The following is a 16,829-nucleotide window of genomic DNA, read 5'->3' on the forward strand; positions in this document are numbered from 1 at the left end:
ACGGGTAAGTCGCCATTTTTTGGCGCATACGGTTTCCATCCTCAGTTTGGTACCTTTTCTGGGACTGGTTCCTCTGGGATGCAAGAGGAGGAGAGATTCTCTTCTGCCTTATCCTCCATCTGGCAGAGGATTCAAGGGAATTTGGAGAAGATGGGTGAGAGGTATAAACGAATGGCTGACAAGAGACGTGTGACTGGTCCGGACCTGTGTGTGGGTGATCTGGTATGGTTGTCCACTAAGAATATCAAGTTGAGGGTGCCATCTTGGAAACTGGGTCCAAGATTTATTGGTCCGTATAAAATTTCTGCAGTGATCAATCCTGTAGCGTTTCGGCTGGATCTTCCGCAGACTTGGAGGATCCATGATGTGTTCCACAGGTCGTTACTAAAAAAATATGTGAAACCAGTGGAACCATCGCCATTGCCTCGTCCTCCTCTTCTGGTCGAGGGAAACTTGGAGTTGAGATCTCCAGGATTCTCGACTCTAGAATTCTTTGGGGTTCCCTTCAGTACCTGGTACACTGGAGGGGATATGGCCCTGAGGAGAGGACGTGGGTTCCGGCGCTAGATCTCAACGCCAGACGACTGGTGAGGGCTTTTCATAGGTCCCATCCGGATAAGGTTGGTCCGGGGTGTCCGGAGGTCACCCGTAGAAGGGGGGATACTGTCATGCCCCGTCCTGACGGTGTGCGGAGGTCGGCCAGGATAGCAGCACGAGTTTAGTGTTTTGTTTTGGAGCCGTGCTGGATCCGCCTCCCATCAGGTGCACTGGGTGGGGTTATGAGTTAAAATAGCACTCCACCCCAGTGCTCTGAGCGGATTATATTATTCACTTTTGTCTTGGAAGCTGGAGAGGAGGGCTGTCTGTTCCAGCGCAGAGAGATAAGTGTGGTTTCTTGTTTGATTGTTTGGTGTCATCTTCCCCATCCAGGTTCTGTGCGAGCAGGCTGCTCCTATTTCCCCTCTTCACCATCTCAGGGAATTTAGGGTGTTTCAGTCCAGGCACGGGGACACTTTATACCTACCACAAAGGTATGCATGTGGGCTGAGCAGTGCAGGGAGAGAGGTCAGGGATAAGTTAGGAGGTGACCCTTCCCCTGTCTCTCGCCTAGAGCCTGGTTGGTGGTTTAACTGTTAGTCTGAGTGCACGTCCGCCGTGACATAATTATTGTAACCACTAGGTGGCAGTATCACATAGTGATGCAGGCTCCTACTAGTTTACATTGTACAGGAGGCCCCACAGTATCTTCTAGACTTCTTGGGCTGCTGGCTGTGAAGGAGGAGAGAAGGTGTCTGCCTCCTCCTGCCCTCCCTGCTGTCAGAAAACTGTGGCTGCTGGAGAGAAGGACTCTTCCGCGGTGCTGGGCTGATTTCTCAGGTGTGTAATAGTAGTGAGCTGTAGGAGACTGTAAGGGGGAAATGGGGGATTTGTTTATAGCAGACAAAGATCTATGAATGTGTGCTGCTTTCTGCAGAGTTTAGAGTGGTATTGGGGGGACTCTGCCCTAGGGCCCCCAATGCCTCTGCTTTAGGTGTACCCCCATAAGTGCCCCAGCTTCAGATGCCTGCCCCAATGCCCCCACTCTAAAAGCACCCCTTATATTGAATCTTCTCCAGTTGCCCCCCCCCCCTAATACCTCTGCAGCTGCTTCAGGATCCCTACTATTACCCGCCTCAGGTGACCCTAATGCCTCTGCTTTAGGTGCACCTCCATAAATGCCCCAGCTCCAGATGCCCCCACTCTAAATTCACAGCTAATATTGCCTCTTCTCCAGTTACCCCTGCTCACGGATCTCCACTATTACCCTGCCTCAGGTGACCCTTATGTCTTTGCTTCAGTTATGACCCTCCGTTTGTGCCCTTTGCTCACGTTTCTCCTCTAGCATCTTTGCTTGGGCTTTGTTAATGGTTGAGACCTGCAAAGGGGGTTGGACTTATGCCCGAAGAATTCTGCACAGTGCGTCATATTCTCCAGTATTGATATGTATGGTTTACATGGCAGCTGCCATGTAAAGAGATACTAGTGGTGGAAGATTTAAAGGGGTTGTGCAGGTTTTCAAGTTATTCTCTCCACACCATAGGGCATAATTATATGAATAGTGGGGTCTGATTCTGCAACCCCCACTGATCCCAGCAACTGGTCCTGTTCCCCTTTTTGATTGTGTGGCAGGCCACACATACGCCCTGCTGCTCAATTCATTCTCATTGGGACCACTGGAATTAGCCAGCGCTGTACTCCGACATCTCCGGCGACTCCATAGAGAATGGATGGAGAGGCAGGGCATATGCTTGACTTGCCACTAAGTCAAGAAGGGGTATCAGTGGGGGCTCCAGTGTTCAGACCCCCCACGGATCACTTGGATAGAGGATAACTAGAAAAGTGGACACAGGTCCTTTAACAGACAAGCATTTCTATTTTAGTTTGACACATATTTTGGGCCAGAGTTTTATTTTTATTTTTATTTTTTTTACACCCAAAGAAAATCTTTAATGATAGGGAATGTGAAAAGGTGAAACAGCTATGACACAACAGGTGATAAGTAGAGTTGAGCGGACACCTGGATGTTCGGGTTCGGCCGAACTTCAGAAAAAAGTTTGAGTCCGGGACCCGAACTTGACCCCGAACCCAAACCCCATTGAAGTCAATGGGGACCCGAACTTTTGAGCACTGAAATGGCAGTAAAAATGTCATGGAAAGGGCTAGAGGGCTGTCGTAAAAATGTAGTTAAGAGCATGGCAAGTGCTCTGCAAACAAATGTGGATAGGGAAATGACTTAAAATAACATAAAATACGTAAAAATAAATAATAATAATCTTGCTCTAGGAGGACCAGGTCCATATGGAGTAGGAGGTTGAGGAGGCAGTGGATGTGGCGGTGTAGGCGGAAGTGGCGGTGGAGGAGGAGGAGGTAGCCTACACTTCTTTTTAGTTTTAAATGTATTTGTATTTTTTTAAAATAGGGTACACCCCAAAACATTGGGAAATATAACCTGTGATTACCCCCTCCAGTCATGCTAAACACACGTTCAGACAATACACTGGCTGCAGGACAGGCCAGCACCTCCATGAGGTAAAGGGCAAGCTCAGGCCATGTGCCCAATTTGGAGACCCAGAAGTTGCAGGGGCTGACCCCTGTCAGTCAGTTCGTGTAGGCGTGTGCACACTTAGTGCCCCACCATGTGGCACGTCCCCGTGATGTTCACGATCCAATTTGATATCTGCTCTATCAACTTTCGATGTTCTTTTATGCGCCTACCATGGTGATCACGGGTGGCGGGGAATCAGGGTTCCAAGCCAGAGAGGGAGCGTGAGAAAGAGAGACCACATCCAAGGGAGGATTCATTTTTTCAAATTTAAAATGATAGAATTGAAATATGGGAGAAATTATTGAAGCGTAAAAGTGTGACAACTTTTCAAAGTTTAAGCATTGAATGAAAGGATGTGGCGCGCATTAATTACTGAATAATATATAAAATTTTATTCCCTGTCACCTATGCATAGCAGGTGTTTATTCACGTCTAAAATTGTGTGATGTCAACCCAAGTATGTAACAGAAAAATTATTGAAATTTATTAAGCTGTCAACTAGGTAGAGGAGGGGTATATTACACCCAAAAATTAACTTTTTTTAAAACCTGTCTACTAGGTATAGCAGTGGTACATCACACCCAAAAATTTGTGAATTTCCCCCAAAAATGTAAATGACAAAGTAGTGAAATGATATATAAAATAAAACACGTACAAATAAAATAAAAAAAATTTGATTTATGAGGTGAAGTTCCATATGGAGTAGGAGTTTGAGGAGGCGGTGGACGTAGCGGTGTTGTCAAGGATGATGTTGCAGAAAGCTGGAATAAACATCCGACTGGCTTGATCCCAAACTAAGGAGCATATGGGTGAGCCCTATAAAACCCCTAGAGCTCTCCCTGACTGCTATGCCCATGCAAGGGTCTCTATGGTAGACTATTGCATGCCCACGTACCTAATACTGTGTGACACCTGAAAACCCTATAATAGTGAGGGGACACGACCACCGGCTCCCTGCACTTAAAACGGTTGGAGTCAGGGTCACCTAGAATCAAGCCAGCAAGGAAACACAAATAAAGGAAAAAGACTTATCTGAGGAAACAGCAGCAGAAGCCTCCAGCAGTGAACACCTCATCCAGGAAGTAGTATAAACCGCAAAGTGAGGCAGTATAGGAGGGAATATAAAGGGAGACAATTAGTCTAAATAGGTGACACCTGGGAGAAGGAAAGGAGATGACAAAGTGAAACCAAAACAAAGAACGTCATGCAAGAGGTAGAGAAGAACGTCTGCCAGACCTTTTCACAGAACTGGCGGTGACAGGTATAGGTGGAAGCGGCGGTTGAGGAGGATGAGGTAGCCAACACAGGTTTTTGGTTTTAATTTAATTTTTTTAAATTGGGGTACACTCCAAAAGAGTGTGAAATATCCTAAATACAAACATGAGCAATTGCGCTGCAGTATAACAATGGCTGGTTAGTGCCAGTATACATGTCTATTCTGGACAAGGTACGGACAAGTCCTGAGGGATCCATGCCTGGTTCATTTTAATGAACGTGAGCTTGTCCACATTGGCTGCGCTTGTCTGTGATGACGCCCCCTGCCGTGCTAAACACACGTTCAGATAATACACTGGCTTCAGGGCAGGCCAGCACCTCCAAGGCGTAAAGGGCAAGCTCAGGCCATGTGCCCAATTTGGAGACCCAGAAGTTGAAGGGTGCAGACCCGTCATTCAGTATGTGTAGGCGTGTGCACACATACTGCTCCACCATGTTGGTGAAATGCAGCCTCCTGCTAAGACGTTCCATATCAGCTGGTGGTGCTGGTTGTTGTGGCGTGCTGACAAAGCTTTTCCACATTTCGGCCATGCTAACCCTGCCTTCTGAGGTGCTGGCGGTGCCCCAGCTGCGTTGGCGACCTCGTCTTCGTCCTCTGCCTTCACCTTGTGCTTCCACTGTGCCCCCGCTGTCAGCAGCGCGTCTACCAGCGTGCGCTTGTACTCGCGCATCTTACGATCACGCTCCAGTGAGGAAATTAAGGACGGTACGTTGTCCTTGTAACGGGGATCCAGCAGCGTAGCCACCCAGTAATCAGCACAAGTTTGAATGTGGGCAACTTGGCGGTCGTTTCGGAGACACTGCAGCATGCAATCGCTCATGTGTGCCAGGCTGCCCAGAGGCAACGAAAAGCTGTCCTCTGTGGGAGGTGTATCGTCTGTGTCCTCTGTATCCCCCCATCCACCCACCAGTGATGGCCATGAGCTGGTCTGGGTGCCACCCTGCTGTGAACATGGTTCCTCCTACTCATCCTCCACCTCGTCATCCTCCAGAACTGTGCCCTGGCTGGACAATTGTGTACCTTGGGTTTGTGGGTGCAGGAACCCACCCTCGGAGCCACTTGGAAATGACTGGCTGGAAACCCTATGAAATGATCCCTCTTCCTCCTCCTCCTGTGCCACATCCTCTTCCATCATCGCCAGGAGCATTTTTTCAAGGAGGCATAGAAGTGGTATAGTAACGCTGAGAACGGCGTTATCGGCACTGGCCATGTTGGTGGAGTACTCGAAACAGGAACACAGGTCTCGCATGGAGGCCCTGTCATTGGTGGTGAAGTGGTGTTGTTCCGCCGAGCGACTCACCCGTGAGTGCTGCAGCTGAAACTCCACTATCGCCTGCTGCTGCTCGCAGTCTGGCCAGCATGTGCAAGGTGGAGTTCCGACTTGTGGGCACGTTGCATATGAGGCGGTGAGCGGGAATGCCGAAGTTACGCTGCAGTGCTGACAGGCTAGCAGCAGCAGGGTGAGAACGCCGAAAGCGCGCACAGACGGCCCGCACTTTATGCAGCAGCTCTGACATATAGGGGTAATTATTAAGGAATCTCTGCACCACAAAATTCAGCACATGAACCAGGCAAGGGATGTGAGTCAAACCGGCTAGTCCCAGAGCTGCTACGAGATTTCGCCCATTATCGCACACCACCAGGCCGGGCTTGAGGCTGACTGGCACAAACCACTCATCGGTCTGCTGTTCAAGGCCCGTCCACAGCTCCTGCACGGTGTGGGGTTTGTCCCCCAAACAGATAAGTTTTAAAACTGCCTGCTGTCGTTTACCCCTGGCTGTGCTGAAGTTGGTGGTGAAGGTGTTACGCTGACCGGATGAGGAGCTGGTAGAGGATGAGGAAGCAGAGTAGGAGGAGGAAGCAATAGGAGGCAAACTGAAGCGCCCTGCAATCCTCGGTGGTGGAAGGACCAAACTTCCAAACTGCTATCCGCCTCAGGCCCAGCCACCTCTGCATTTACCCAGTGTGCTGTTATGGAGATATAACGTCCCTGACCGTGCTTACTGGTCCACGTATCCGTAGTCAGGTGCACCTTGCCACAGATGGCGTTGCGCAGTGCACACCTGATTTTGTCCCCTACTTGGTTGTGCAGGGAAGCGATGGCTAGCCTTGAAAAGTAGTGGGCACGACGTACTGTGGGACAGCCACCGCCATAAGGCCTTTAAAACTATCCGCCTCCACCAGATGGAATGACCGCATTTCAAAGGCTAGTAACTTAGAAATGCTGGCATTCAGGGCTAGGGATCGCGAGTGGGTAGGGGGGTTCTTCCTCTTCCTCTCCAGGGTTTGGGAGATGGAGAGCTGAACGCCTACTTGGGACATTGTGGAGATGCTTGTTGACCCAGGTGTTGGTGTTGCTGGCAGATCCTCTGTTTGCGGGGTGGCAGGTGGCACTGTCACTCCAGAGGTGGATGAAGAGGCTGCAGCAGAAGAGGAAGCAGGAGGAGCCAGAGACCTTTCTTGGTTTTTGAGGTGTCTACTCCACTGCAGCTTGTGCTTTGCACTTAAATACCTGGTCATGCAGGTTGTGCTCAGGTTGAGAACGTTTATGCCTCGCTTCAGGCTCTGATTGCACAGCGTGCAAACCACTCGTGTCTTGTCGTCAGCACATCGGTCCCTTGCTGCGGTGGGCAGTAGAAGGCGTACTGTCTAGAGGACGGCTGCTCCGCTTTTGCACCCTCCTCCCTCTTCTGCTGTGCTGGTGGCTCTGTGCGACCACCACCTCTTCCTCCGAACTACATAGGTCACTCGCATGACCTTGATTCCATGTGGGGTTGAGGACCTCATCGTCCTGCACATCATCTTCCACCCAGTCTTCAACCCTGCCTTCCTTGTCGGTCTGCACACTTTCGAAAACCCCTTAATTTGGCACCTGTGTTTCGTCATCATCCGAGACGTACTGCGATGGTCCTCCCATGTACTCATCTTGAAACATAAGTGGTTGGGCATCGGTGCACTCAATCTCTTCCACTTCTGGGGCAGGGCTAGGTGGATGGCCCTGGGAAACCCTGTTAACAGAGTCATCAAAAAGCAGAAGAGACTGCTGCATGACTTGGGGCTCAGACTGCTTGGCTGATTTGCAACGGGGTGAGGTGAATGACTGATGGACATCGGCTGCAGGTGCCAACTGTGGTCTTTCAGCAGGACACTGGGTGGAGACAATGTGAAGGAACTGGATCCACTGTCAGCAACCCAATCTACTATTGCCTGTACTTGTTCAGGCCTCACCATTCGTAGAGCCGCATTAGGCCCGACCAAATACCGCTGCAGGTTCTGTCGCCTACTCGCACCTGAGGAAGGGGTTTCACTTGTGCGCGTAGCTGGCACAGATCGACCACGTTCTCTCCCTGCAACAGGAGCTCCACCAGCAGCACCACGACCTGGGCCACGTCCCTTATTTGATACTCTCCTCATATTTCTCGAATTTAGGATCTTGCTCTAAATGGGTGTTTAATTAATACTAGAATAGAACGACAGTATGTAAAGGGTGTACCGGATTTTTCGCCCTATAAGACGCACCGGCCTATAAGACGCACCTAGGTTTTTGAGGAGGAAAATAAGAAAAAAAATATTTTGAACCAAAAGGTGTGCTTTTGGTGGGTTTTGAACTAATTGTGGTCTGTGGATGGCACTGTTATGGGGGATCTGTGGATGACAAACTGTTATGGGGGATCTGTGGATGGCGCACTGTTATGGGGGATCTGTGGGTGGCGCACTGTTATTGGGGATCTGTGGGTGACACTTATGGGGGATCTGTGGGTGACGCACTGTTATGGGGGATCTGTGGGTGACACTTATGGGGGATCTGTGGGTGACACTTATGGGGGATCTGTGGGTGACGCACTGTTATGGGGGATCTGTGGGTGACGCACTGTTATGGGGGATCTGTGGGTGACACTTATGGGGGATCTGTGGGTAGCTCTTATTGGGCTCTCTGGATGGCACTGTTATGAGGATCTGTGTATGACAGTTATGGGGGGGATCTGTGGATGACACATATATAGCATCTTATGCGATGTGTCATCCACAGATCCCCTCCATAAGTGTCCCTGTAGTGAATGACCCTCAATACACGCTGGGGGCCGGCATCTACTTTTATAATGACAGCGGGGCCCGTGTAGTGACTGTATTCTACTACACGGGCCCCGCTCACTGTATAATCCTATGTCTAATAGTTAATTGTAATTGTAAGTAATCACATAAGAAGCGCTGTGTATTACCGGTACTTACAACTACAAGCGGTAGGTAGCAGGGAGGAGGGAGAAGGCAGGCCGGGAGGACAGGTGCTGGCAGAGTGAGTCATACGTCATGCGCCCACGCTGCCTGCTTCATTCATTCATAAAGTGGGCGGCGCAGCCGCATGACGTATGACTCACGCTGCCAGCATCCGTCCTCCCGGCCTGCCTCCTCCCTCCTCCCTCCTCTCTGCTACCTACCGAGCGGCGCTTGTAGTTGTAAGTACCGGTAATACACAGCGCTCCTTATGCGATTACATACAATTAACTATTAGACATAGGATTATACAGTGAGCGGGGCCCGTGTAGTAGAATACAGTCACTGCACGGGCCCCGCTGTCAGTATAAAAGCAGATGCCGGCCCCCAGTCCCGCCTCCCTCACAGCTGATACACCCGCCGCCCGTGTATCATTGAAAACTCAGCAAAATCAGCAGCATTCGCCGTATAAGACGCACTGCTACTTTCCCGTATTTTGCGTCTTATACGGCGAAAAATACGGTATCTCACACGGCCTGAACCAGACTAGGCCTCAATTAAAGATTTCTTTGCCCAAAATGGCTGTATTTCAAATGCCTGAATCAAACCCCTGTATGTAAAGGGTGTATCTCTCACATGGCCTGACCCACTGTAGGCCTGAATTAAATATTGGTGTACCAAATGGCAGTATTTCAAATCTCTGAATTTAACCCAAATGTTTTAAGGGTGTATCTCACAATGACCTATGCAGCAAAGGCTGCCAAATAAACTTTTTTTGCCCAAACGGTGTTTGTTTAATAACTCAATATGGCAGCAGTATATAACCCAGGAATTTCAAATGTGCTTATGCTGCAAGGCCTGAAATATAGAGATGTCCCGAACTATTCGCCGGCGAACAGTTCCCGACGAACATAGCTTGTTCGCGTTCGCCGCGGCGGGCGAACATATGCGATGTTCGGTCCGCCCCCTATACATCATCATTGAGCAAACTTTGACCCTGTACCACAGTCAGCAGACACATTTCAGCCAATCAGCATACCCTCCCACCTCCTATCAAAAAGCAAGGACAGCATCCGTCTTAGATTCATTCGGAAGCTGCAGTGTCACAAATTTGACTAAGTTGTAATCGCAATGCGATTAATACAGGTTATATTAATCGCATTGCGAATTCAACTTAGAGCTGGGTTCCTAATGGTTGTATTGCTAGAATATAACGAAGATTGAGAATATAGTGCTATATTCGTTATATTCGTCAATTCTAGCAATACAACCATTAGGAACTTAGCTCTAAGTTGAATTTGCAATGCGATTAATGCAGGTTATATTGATCGCATTGCGAATTCAACTTACCACACTCTGCGTCAACTACGTAATTTTCCATGGGAGTTTTGCCATGGATCCCCCTCCGGCATGCCAAGGTCCAGGTGTTAGTCCCCTTGAAACAACTTTTCCATCACTATTGTGGCCAGAAAGAGTCCCTGTGGGTTTTAAAATTGCCTGTCTATTGAAGTCTATGGCGGTTCGCCCGTTCGCGAACGGAAAATGTTATGTTTGCGACATTTCTACTTAAATATTGTGTATTTTGCACCAAAAAGGGTGTTTTATTAATGAAAGAATATAAGCCCTGTATATACAGGGTGTTTCTCACACGGCCTGACCAACAGTAGGCCTAAATTAAATATTGGTGTCACGGCTGGTGGTGGGGGAAACCCCCAGCCGTGCGGTGCCAGGAGATGGTAGGGTTACCACTTGGCCAAACAACACAGAATTAGGGAGCAGGTCACCTCCTGTTACGTCCCTAACTCTGACCCTGTCTCCTACCTGCATGGGCCGACCTTGATGGTAGGAGGGCCCATACTCAGGAACCTCGGATCCCTGCTGACCCTCCGCAGATCCCTGACCTAGGAGCTGGGTGAGACGACCTACTCCTCCTTGGCTCGGAGGAGCAGGAGTCTCAATGGCCAAGCAACAAGGGGAAACAGTAAACACCTTATGGCCGTGACAGGCAAACGCAATCAACACAACACTCACCTGTCACAGAGCAACACAACCAGGAACCCATGTGCAGGTGCTGTTAGTTCAGGACACCAACAATGACAGCACACACAGACATCACACAGGGACCCGGACCATAAGCTGCAATGATACAGAAACCCCACACACACCTAGATAACACCGTGTAACAAAGGTTTTATGACCAGAAGGGAGGCCCCCACTGGTAGATGGCAAAATACACAGGAGGCTGCTCCAGCTAGCAGGGCTGAAGCAACCTACTGGAGCCTGCAAGAGACTCAAGCTATATAGGCCAAAAGGCCACACCCACCGGTCAACCACACCCAGTGACATCACACACACTGGGAAGGAAGTTAACCCTTCCAGCACACAGAAGGGAAAACTCACATATAAGGGGAAGTGCACACAAACTAAGAAACACACAAACACACTCACCTGTTACCGCCAGCAACGGCATGCGTGGCAAAAATGTTCTGGGGAACAGCCAGCAGGCCGAGACCCTGCCACCACATGCACACAACAACAACGTTGCCGCGGACAACCGCAGGTAAAGGAAGGTGTCTCCGTGCATACAACACATGACCTAGTGCACCACAAACAGACAAAGGGAGTGCACATAAAACACGTTGCCAAGGGCAACCGCACACATGCTTGTTATCCGCGGCAACCGCACCTGAGGCAAACCACCAAGTGCCCCCAGCTGCGGTTGACACAACACCAAAACCGCGGGTAACTGCATGCAGCTCCCAAGGAGTCACGACCATGACCAAGGGTCGTGACAATTGGTGCACCAAATGGCGGTATTTCAAATCTCTGAATCTAACCCAAATGTATTAACGGTGTATCTCACAATGACATCTGCAGCAAAGGCTGCCAACTATTTTTTTTTTTCCTAACTGAATTTGACAGCTGTATATAAGCCTGTAATTTCACACGTGCTGATGCTGCAAGGCCTGAAAATAGTGGTTTTGGCAAAAAAGTGTGTTTTTAAAACCCCAGAAAATGATGGGTGTATTTCTAGCTTAAATTGCACACTGACTAATCCAGATGTTGTAGATTGCCAAAAAAAAGAGTTTTTTTGGTAACAGAATATGAAAGCTGTATATATTAAACTTGAATTTAACACTTGCAGATCAGGAAAATAGTGGTTTTTGGCAAAAGTGTGTTTTTAAAATCCCTGAAAATTATGGCTGTATTACTAGCTTAAATTGCACACTGACCAATCCAGATGTTGTATATTGCCCAAAAAATTTGGATTTTCAATGTCCCAAAAGCTCAGATGCAGTGCTGGTGCACTGAGCTTGCATAAAATGGCCGCCGCCGCCCACCTAACTAACTTATTAAAGTTATTTTTTTCGGTCAATGGGCTCAGGGCAGGAAAAAAGAATTGTGCCCTGCACCCACAAAACACAATGTATGTAGATCGCTGAGTTAGATTCAGATTTTGAGCAAAGACTCTCTCCTATTTTCTCCCTGAAATCACCAGCAGCATTATCTCCCTACACTAAGCACAGCAGAGTGACGTGCAGCGCTACGTGACTCAAGCTTATATAGAGGCTGGGTCACATGCTACACTGGCCAATCACAGCCATGCCATTAGTAGGCATGGCTGTGATGGCTTCTAAGGTCAGACAGTTAACCGCTTGTTGATTGGCTGCTCTGCAGCCTTTCAAAAAGCGCCAAGAAAGCGCCGAACACCCAACCCAAACTTTTACTGAAATGTTCGGGTCCGGGGTCCAAAAATCCTAAAGTTCAGTACAAACCCGTTCTTTACAGTTCGGGTTCGCTCAACCCTACTCATGATACATTTTTCTAATGAGTCTAAAACAGACACAATCTGTAATCTCAATCTAACCTTTGGCACATGTACATTATGTTTGTAGCTAAAAATTCTTCAGTCACATTGATGCAACACATGTCAAAGTTCTTAAAGTTTAGTTCCAGTTAGGAGAACATCGGCCCTGTTATAGATTCAGAATTTTTAAATGGTGATACGTTTTTGTGTGATGATGGACCCTTGTCCTAGACTGGATCCAGTTGGCATATCTTACCAGAGATCATAGGGCATTGAACAAAGTCTCAAAAACATTTCAGCCTTTGACTACTGCACATGCCACTTGCAACAGTTCTTAGGATCCTTTTGTGCTATTTTTTATGCTTTGTCTTTACATTAGCACTTGCTTACATGTGCATTTTGTATCTTAATTACAGGCTACCATGGCAGAGATGTTTGGGGTGATGCCTTACATGGATGTGATCAGGTTTTTTATGCATTCCGAACACACAGAGCCCACATCTGATAACCATGTTATTGTCACAAATACATCATTTAACAACATTCCAGTCTGGTTATATATACCGAAAGAGCAGTCAAACACATTGAGAAGAGCAATTGTCTACATTCATGGTGGCGGATGGTGCTTAGGAAGTGCAGGTAAGTAATGAAATCTAGAAGGATACTGTATAGACCAGGTGTACTCGTCTACTTTTTGTAAAGGACCACTTTCCTCAATGAATTATGGTGATAGCAATTATGCATAGTTGTTCTATATTTTGCTACCTACTCAAAACATACAGTAGGAGACAATTTATCATGTCCTACACTCCAGAATTCTGGCTTTAAGTTTTAACAGTCACAAGAAAATACTTTTGCAAGTTTTTGGGCTTTTGTGCCTATTTGCATTTTTACACTTTCACTCCAGTTTTGAAAATTGGGTGGGGGGAGTGTGTGGTTAGCTATGTTAATTAGTTTCACTTCAGAATTCTCACTGTTTTTAAAAAGTCACAAAAAAGTTACAAACTCACTGCAGTAGGGGGATGTTGTAAAAAGAAATGGAGTAACATTTCAAGACATAAGTATTAGGTTAAGGGAAAATGCACACGTTCAGGATTTTTGTACGGACAATCCGCAGGTGTTTGCAGGGAAATCCGTGCGGTCAATCCACATCAATTGGAGCAGATTTACATGTGGATTTACATGCGGATTTGGTGTGGATTTTCCGCATGCGGCTTTTACTGTCTCCATTGAAGTGGAGGGAGAAAATCCAGACAGGAAAAATTAAATAAATTGACATGCTGCAGATTTTAAAATCTGCACTGTAGGTCCAAATCGGCACAGAAAAAAATCTGCATTGTGTGCATGACAATTTCAAATTCTCAAAGAATACAATGTACATCACCTACGGTGCGTATTTTCTGTACGCAAATCCGCGCAGAAAATCCGCACGCGATCCTGATCATGTGCATTTAGCCTTTAACCACCTCCGGACCGCTGTACGCACAGACGCGTCCTGGAGGTGGTTGATTCATTCCTCCTGGACGCGCCGGCGCGTCCTCTCGCGAGACGCGAGATTTCCTGTGAACGCGCGCACACAGGCGCGCGCGCTCACAGGAACGGAAGGTAAGAGAGTTGATCTCCAGCCTGCCAGCGGCGATCGTTCGCTGGCAGGCTGGAGATGTGTTTTTTTTAACCCCTAACAGGTATATTAGACGCTGTTTTGATAACAGCGTCTAATATACCTGCTACCTGGTCCTCTGGTGGTCCCATTTGTTTGGATCGACCACCAGAGGACACAGGTAGCTCAGTAAAGTCCCACCAAGCACCACTACACTACACTACACCCCCCCCCCGTCACTTATTAACCCCTTATTAGCCCCTGATCACCCCTGATCACCCCATATAGACTCCCTGATCACCCCCCTGTCATTGATTACCCCCCTGTCATTGATCAACCCCCTGTAAAGCTCCATTCAGATGTCCGCATGATTTTTACGGATCCACTGATAGATGGATCGGATCCGCAAAACGCATCCGGACGTCTGAATGAAGCCTTACAGGGGCATGATCAATGACTGTGGTTATCACCCCATATAGACTCCCTGATCACCCCCCTGTCATTGATCACCCCCCTGTCATTGATTACCCCCCTGTAAAGCTCCATTCAGACGTCCGCATGATTTTTACGGATCCACTGATAGATGGATCGGATCCGCAAAACGCATCCGGACGTCTGAATGAAGCCTTACAGGGGCATGATCAATGACTGTGGTGATCACCCCATATAGACTCCCTGATCACCCCCCTGTAAAGCTCCATTCAGATGTCCGCATGATTTTTACGGATCCACTGATAGATGGATCGGATCCGCAAAACGCATCCGGACGCCTGAATGAAGCCTTACAGGGGCATGATCAATGACTGTGGTTATCACCCCATATAGACTCCCTGATCACCCCCCTGTCATTGATTACCCCCCTGTAAAGCTCCATTCAGACGTCCGCATGATTTTTACGGATCCACTGATAGATGGATCGGATCCGCAAAACGCATCCGGACGTCTGAATGAAGCCTTACAGGGGCATGATCAATGACTGTGGTGATCACCCCATATAGACTCCCTGATCACCCCCCTGTCATTGATTACCCCCCTGTCATTGATCACCCCCCTGTAAAGCTCCATTCAGACGTCCGCATGATTTTTACGGATCCACTGATAGATGGATCGGATCCGCAAAACGCATCCGGACGTCTGAATGAAGCCTTACACGGGCGTGATCAATGACTGTGGTTATCACCCCATATAGACTCCCTGATCACCCCCCTGTCATTGATCACCACCCCTGTCATTGATCACCACCCCTGTCATTGATCACCCCCCTGTCATTGATCACCCCCCTGTCATTGATCAACCCCCCTGTCATTGATCACCCCCCTGTAAGGCTCCATTCAGACATTTTTTTGGCCCAAGTTAGCGAAATTATTTTTTTTTTTTTTTCTTACAAAGTCTCATATTCCACTAACTTGTGACAAAAAATTAAATCTCACATGAACTCACCATACCCCTCACGGAATCCAAATGCGTAAAATTTTTTAGACATTTATATTCCAGACTTCTTCTCACGCTTTAGGGCCCCTAGAATGCCAGGGCAGTATAAATACCCCACATGTGACCCCATTTCGGAAAGAAGACACCCCCAGGTATTCCGTGAGGGGCATATTGAGTCCATGAAAGATTGAAATTTTTGTCCCAAGTTAGCGGAACGGGAGACTTTGTGAGAAAAAAATAAAAAATATCAATTTCCGCTAACTTGTGCCAAAAAAAAAAAATTTCTATGAACTCGCCATGCCCCTCATTGAATACCTTGGGGTGTCTTCTTTCCAAAATGGGGTCACATGTGGGGTATTTATACTGCCCTGGCATTCTAGGGGCCCCAAAGCGTGAGAAGAAGTCTGGTATCCAAATGTCTAAAAATGCCCTCCTAAAAGGAATTTGGGCCCCTTTGCGCATCTAGGCTGCAAAAAAGTGTCACACATCTGGTATCGCCGTACTCAGGAGAAGTTGGGGAATGTGTTTTGGGGTGTCATTTTACATATACCCATGCTGGGTGAGATAAATATCTTGGTCAAATGCCAACTTTGTATAAAAAAATGGGAAAAGTTGTCTTTTGCCAAGATATTTCTCTCACCCAGCATGGGTATATGTAAAAAGACACCCCAAAACACATTCCCCAACTTCTCCCGAGTACGGAGATACCAGATGTGTGACACTTTTTTGCAGCCTAGGTGGGCAAAGGGGCCCATATTCCAAAGAGCACCTTTCGGATTTCACTGGTCATTTACCTACTTACCACACATTAGGGCCCCTGGAAAATGCCAGGGCAGTATAACTACCCCACAAGTGACCCCATTTTGGAAAGAAGACACCCCAAGGTATTCCGTGAGGGGCATGGCGAGTTCCTAGAATTTTTTATTTTTTGTCACAAGTTAGTGGAAAATGATGATTTTTTTATTTTTTTTTTTCATACAAAGTCTCATATTCCACTAACTTGTGACAAAAAATAAAAACTTCCATGAACTCACTATGCCCATCAGCGAATACCTTGGGGTCTATTCTTTCCAAAATGGGGTCACTTGTGGGGTAGGTATAATGCCCTGGTATTTTAGGGGCCCAAATGTGTGGTAAGGAGTTTGAAATCAAATTCTGTAAAAAATGACGAGTGAAATCCGAAAGGTGCTCTTTGGAATATGGGCCCCTTTGCCCACCTAGGCTGCAAAAAAGTGTCACACATCTGGTATCTCCGTACTCAGGAGAAGGTGGGGAATGTGTTTTGGGGTGTCATTTTACATATACCCATGCTGGGTGAGATAAATATCTTGGTCAAATGCCAACTTTGTATAAAAAAATTGGAAAAGTTGTCTTTTGCCAAGATATTTCTCTCACCCAGCATGGGTATATGTAAAAA

The 16,829-nt window shown here is 47.6% G+C and overlaps 1 protein-coding gene across 1 annotated transcript in view; it reads left to right on the forward strand.

The window, feature by feature from the left end:
• LOC120997814 (arylacetamide deacetylase-like) overlaps window positions 1-16,829 on the forward strand; it is a 97,095-nt gene that overhangs the window by 29,322 nt on the left and 50,944 nt on the right. The window contains exon 2 of the mRNA XM_040428105.1: window positions 12,798-13,020. Within this exon, the coding sequence (XP_040284039.1) occupies window positions 12,798-13,020 (223 nt within the window). The remainder of the gene's footprint in view (window positions 1-12,797; window positions 13,021-16,829) is intronic.

The sequence above is a fragment of the Bufo bufo genome, chromosome 4 (genome assembly GCF_905171765.1).
Source record: "Bufo bufo chromosome 4, aBufBuf1.1, whole genome shotgun sequence".
Taxonomy (NCBI): Eukaryota; Metazoa; Chordata; class Amphibia; order Anura; family Bufonidae; genus Bufo; species Bufo bufo.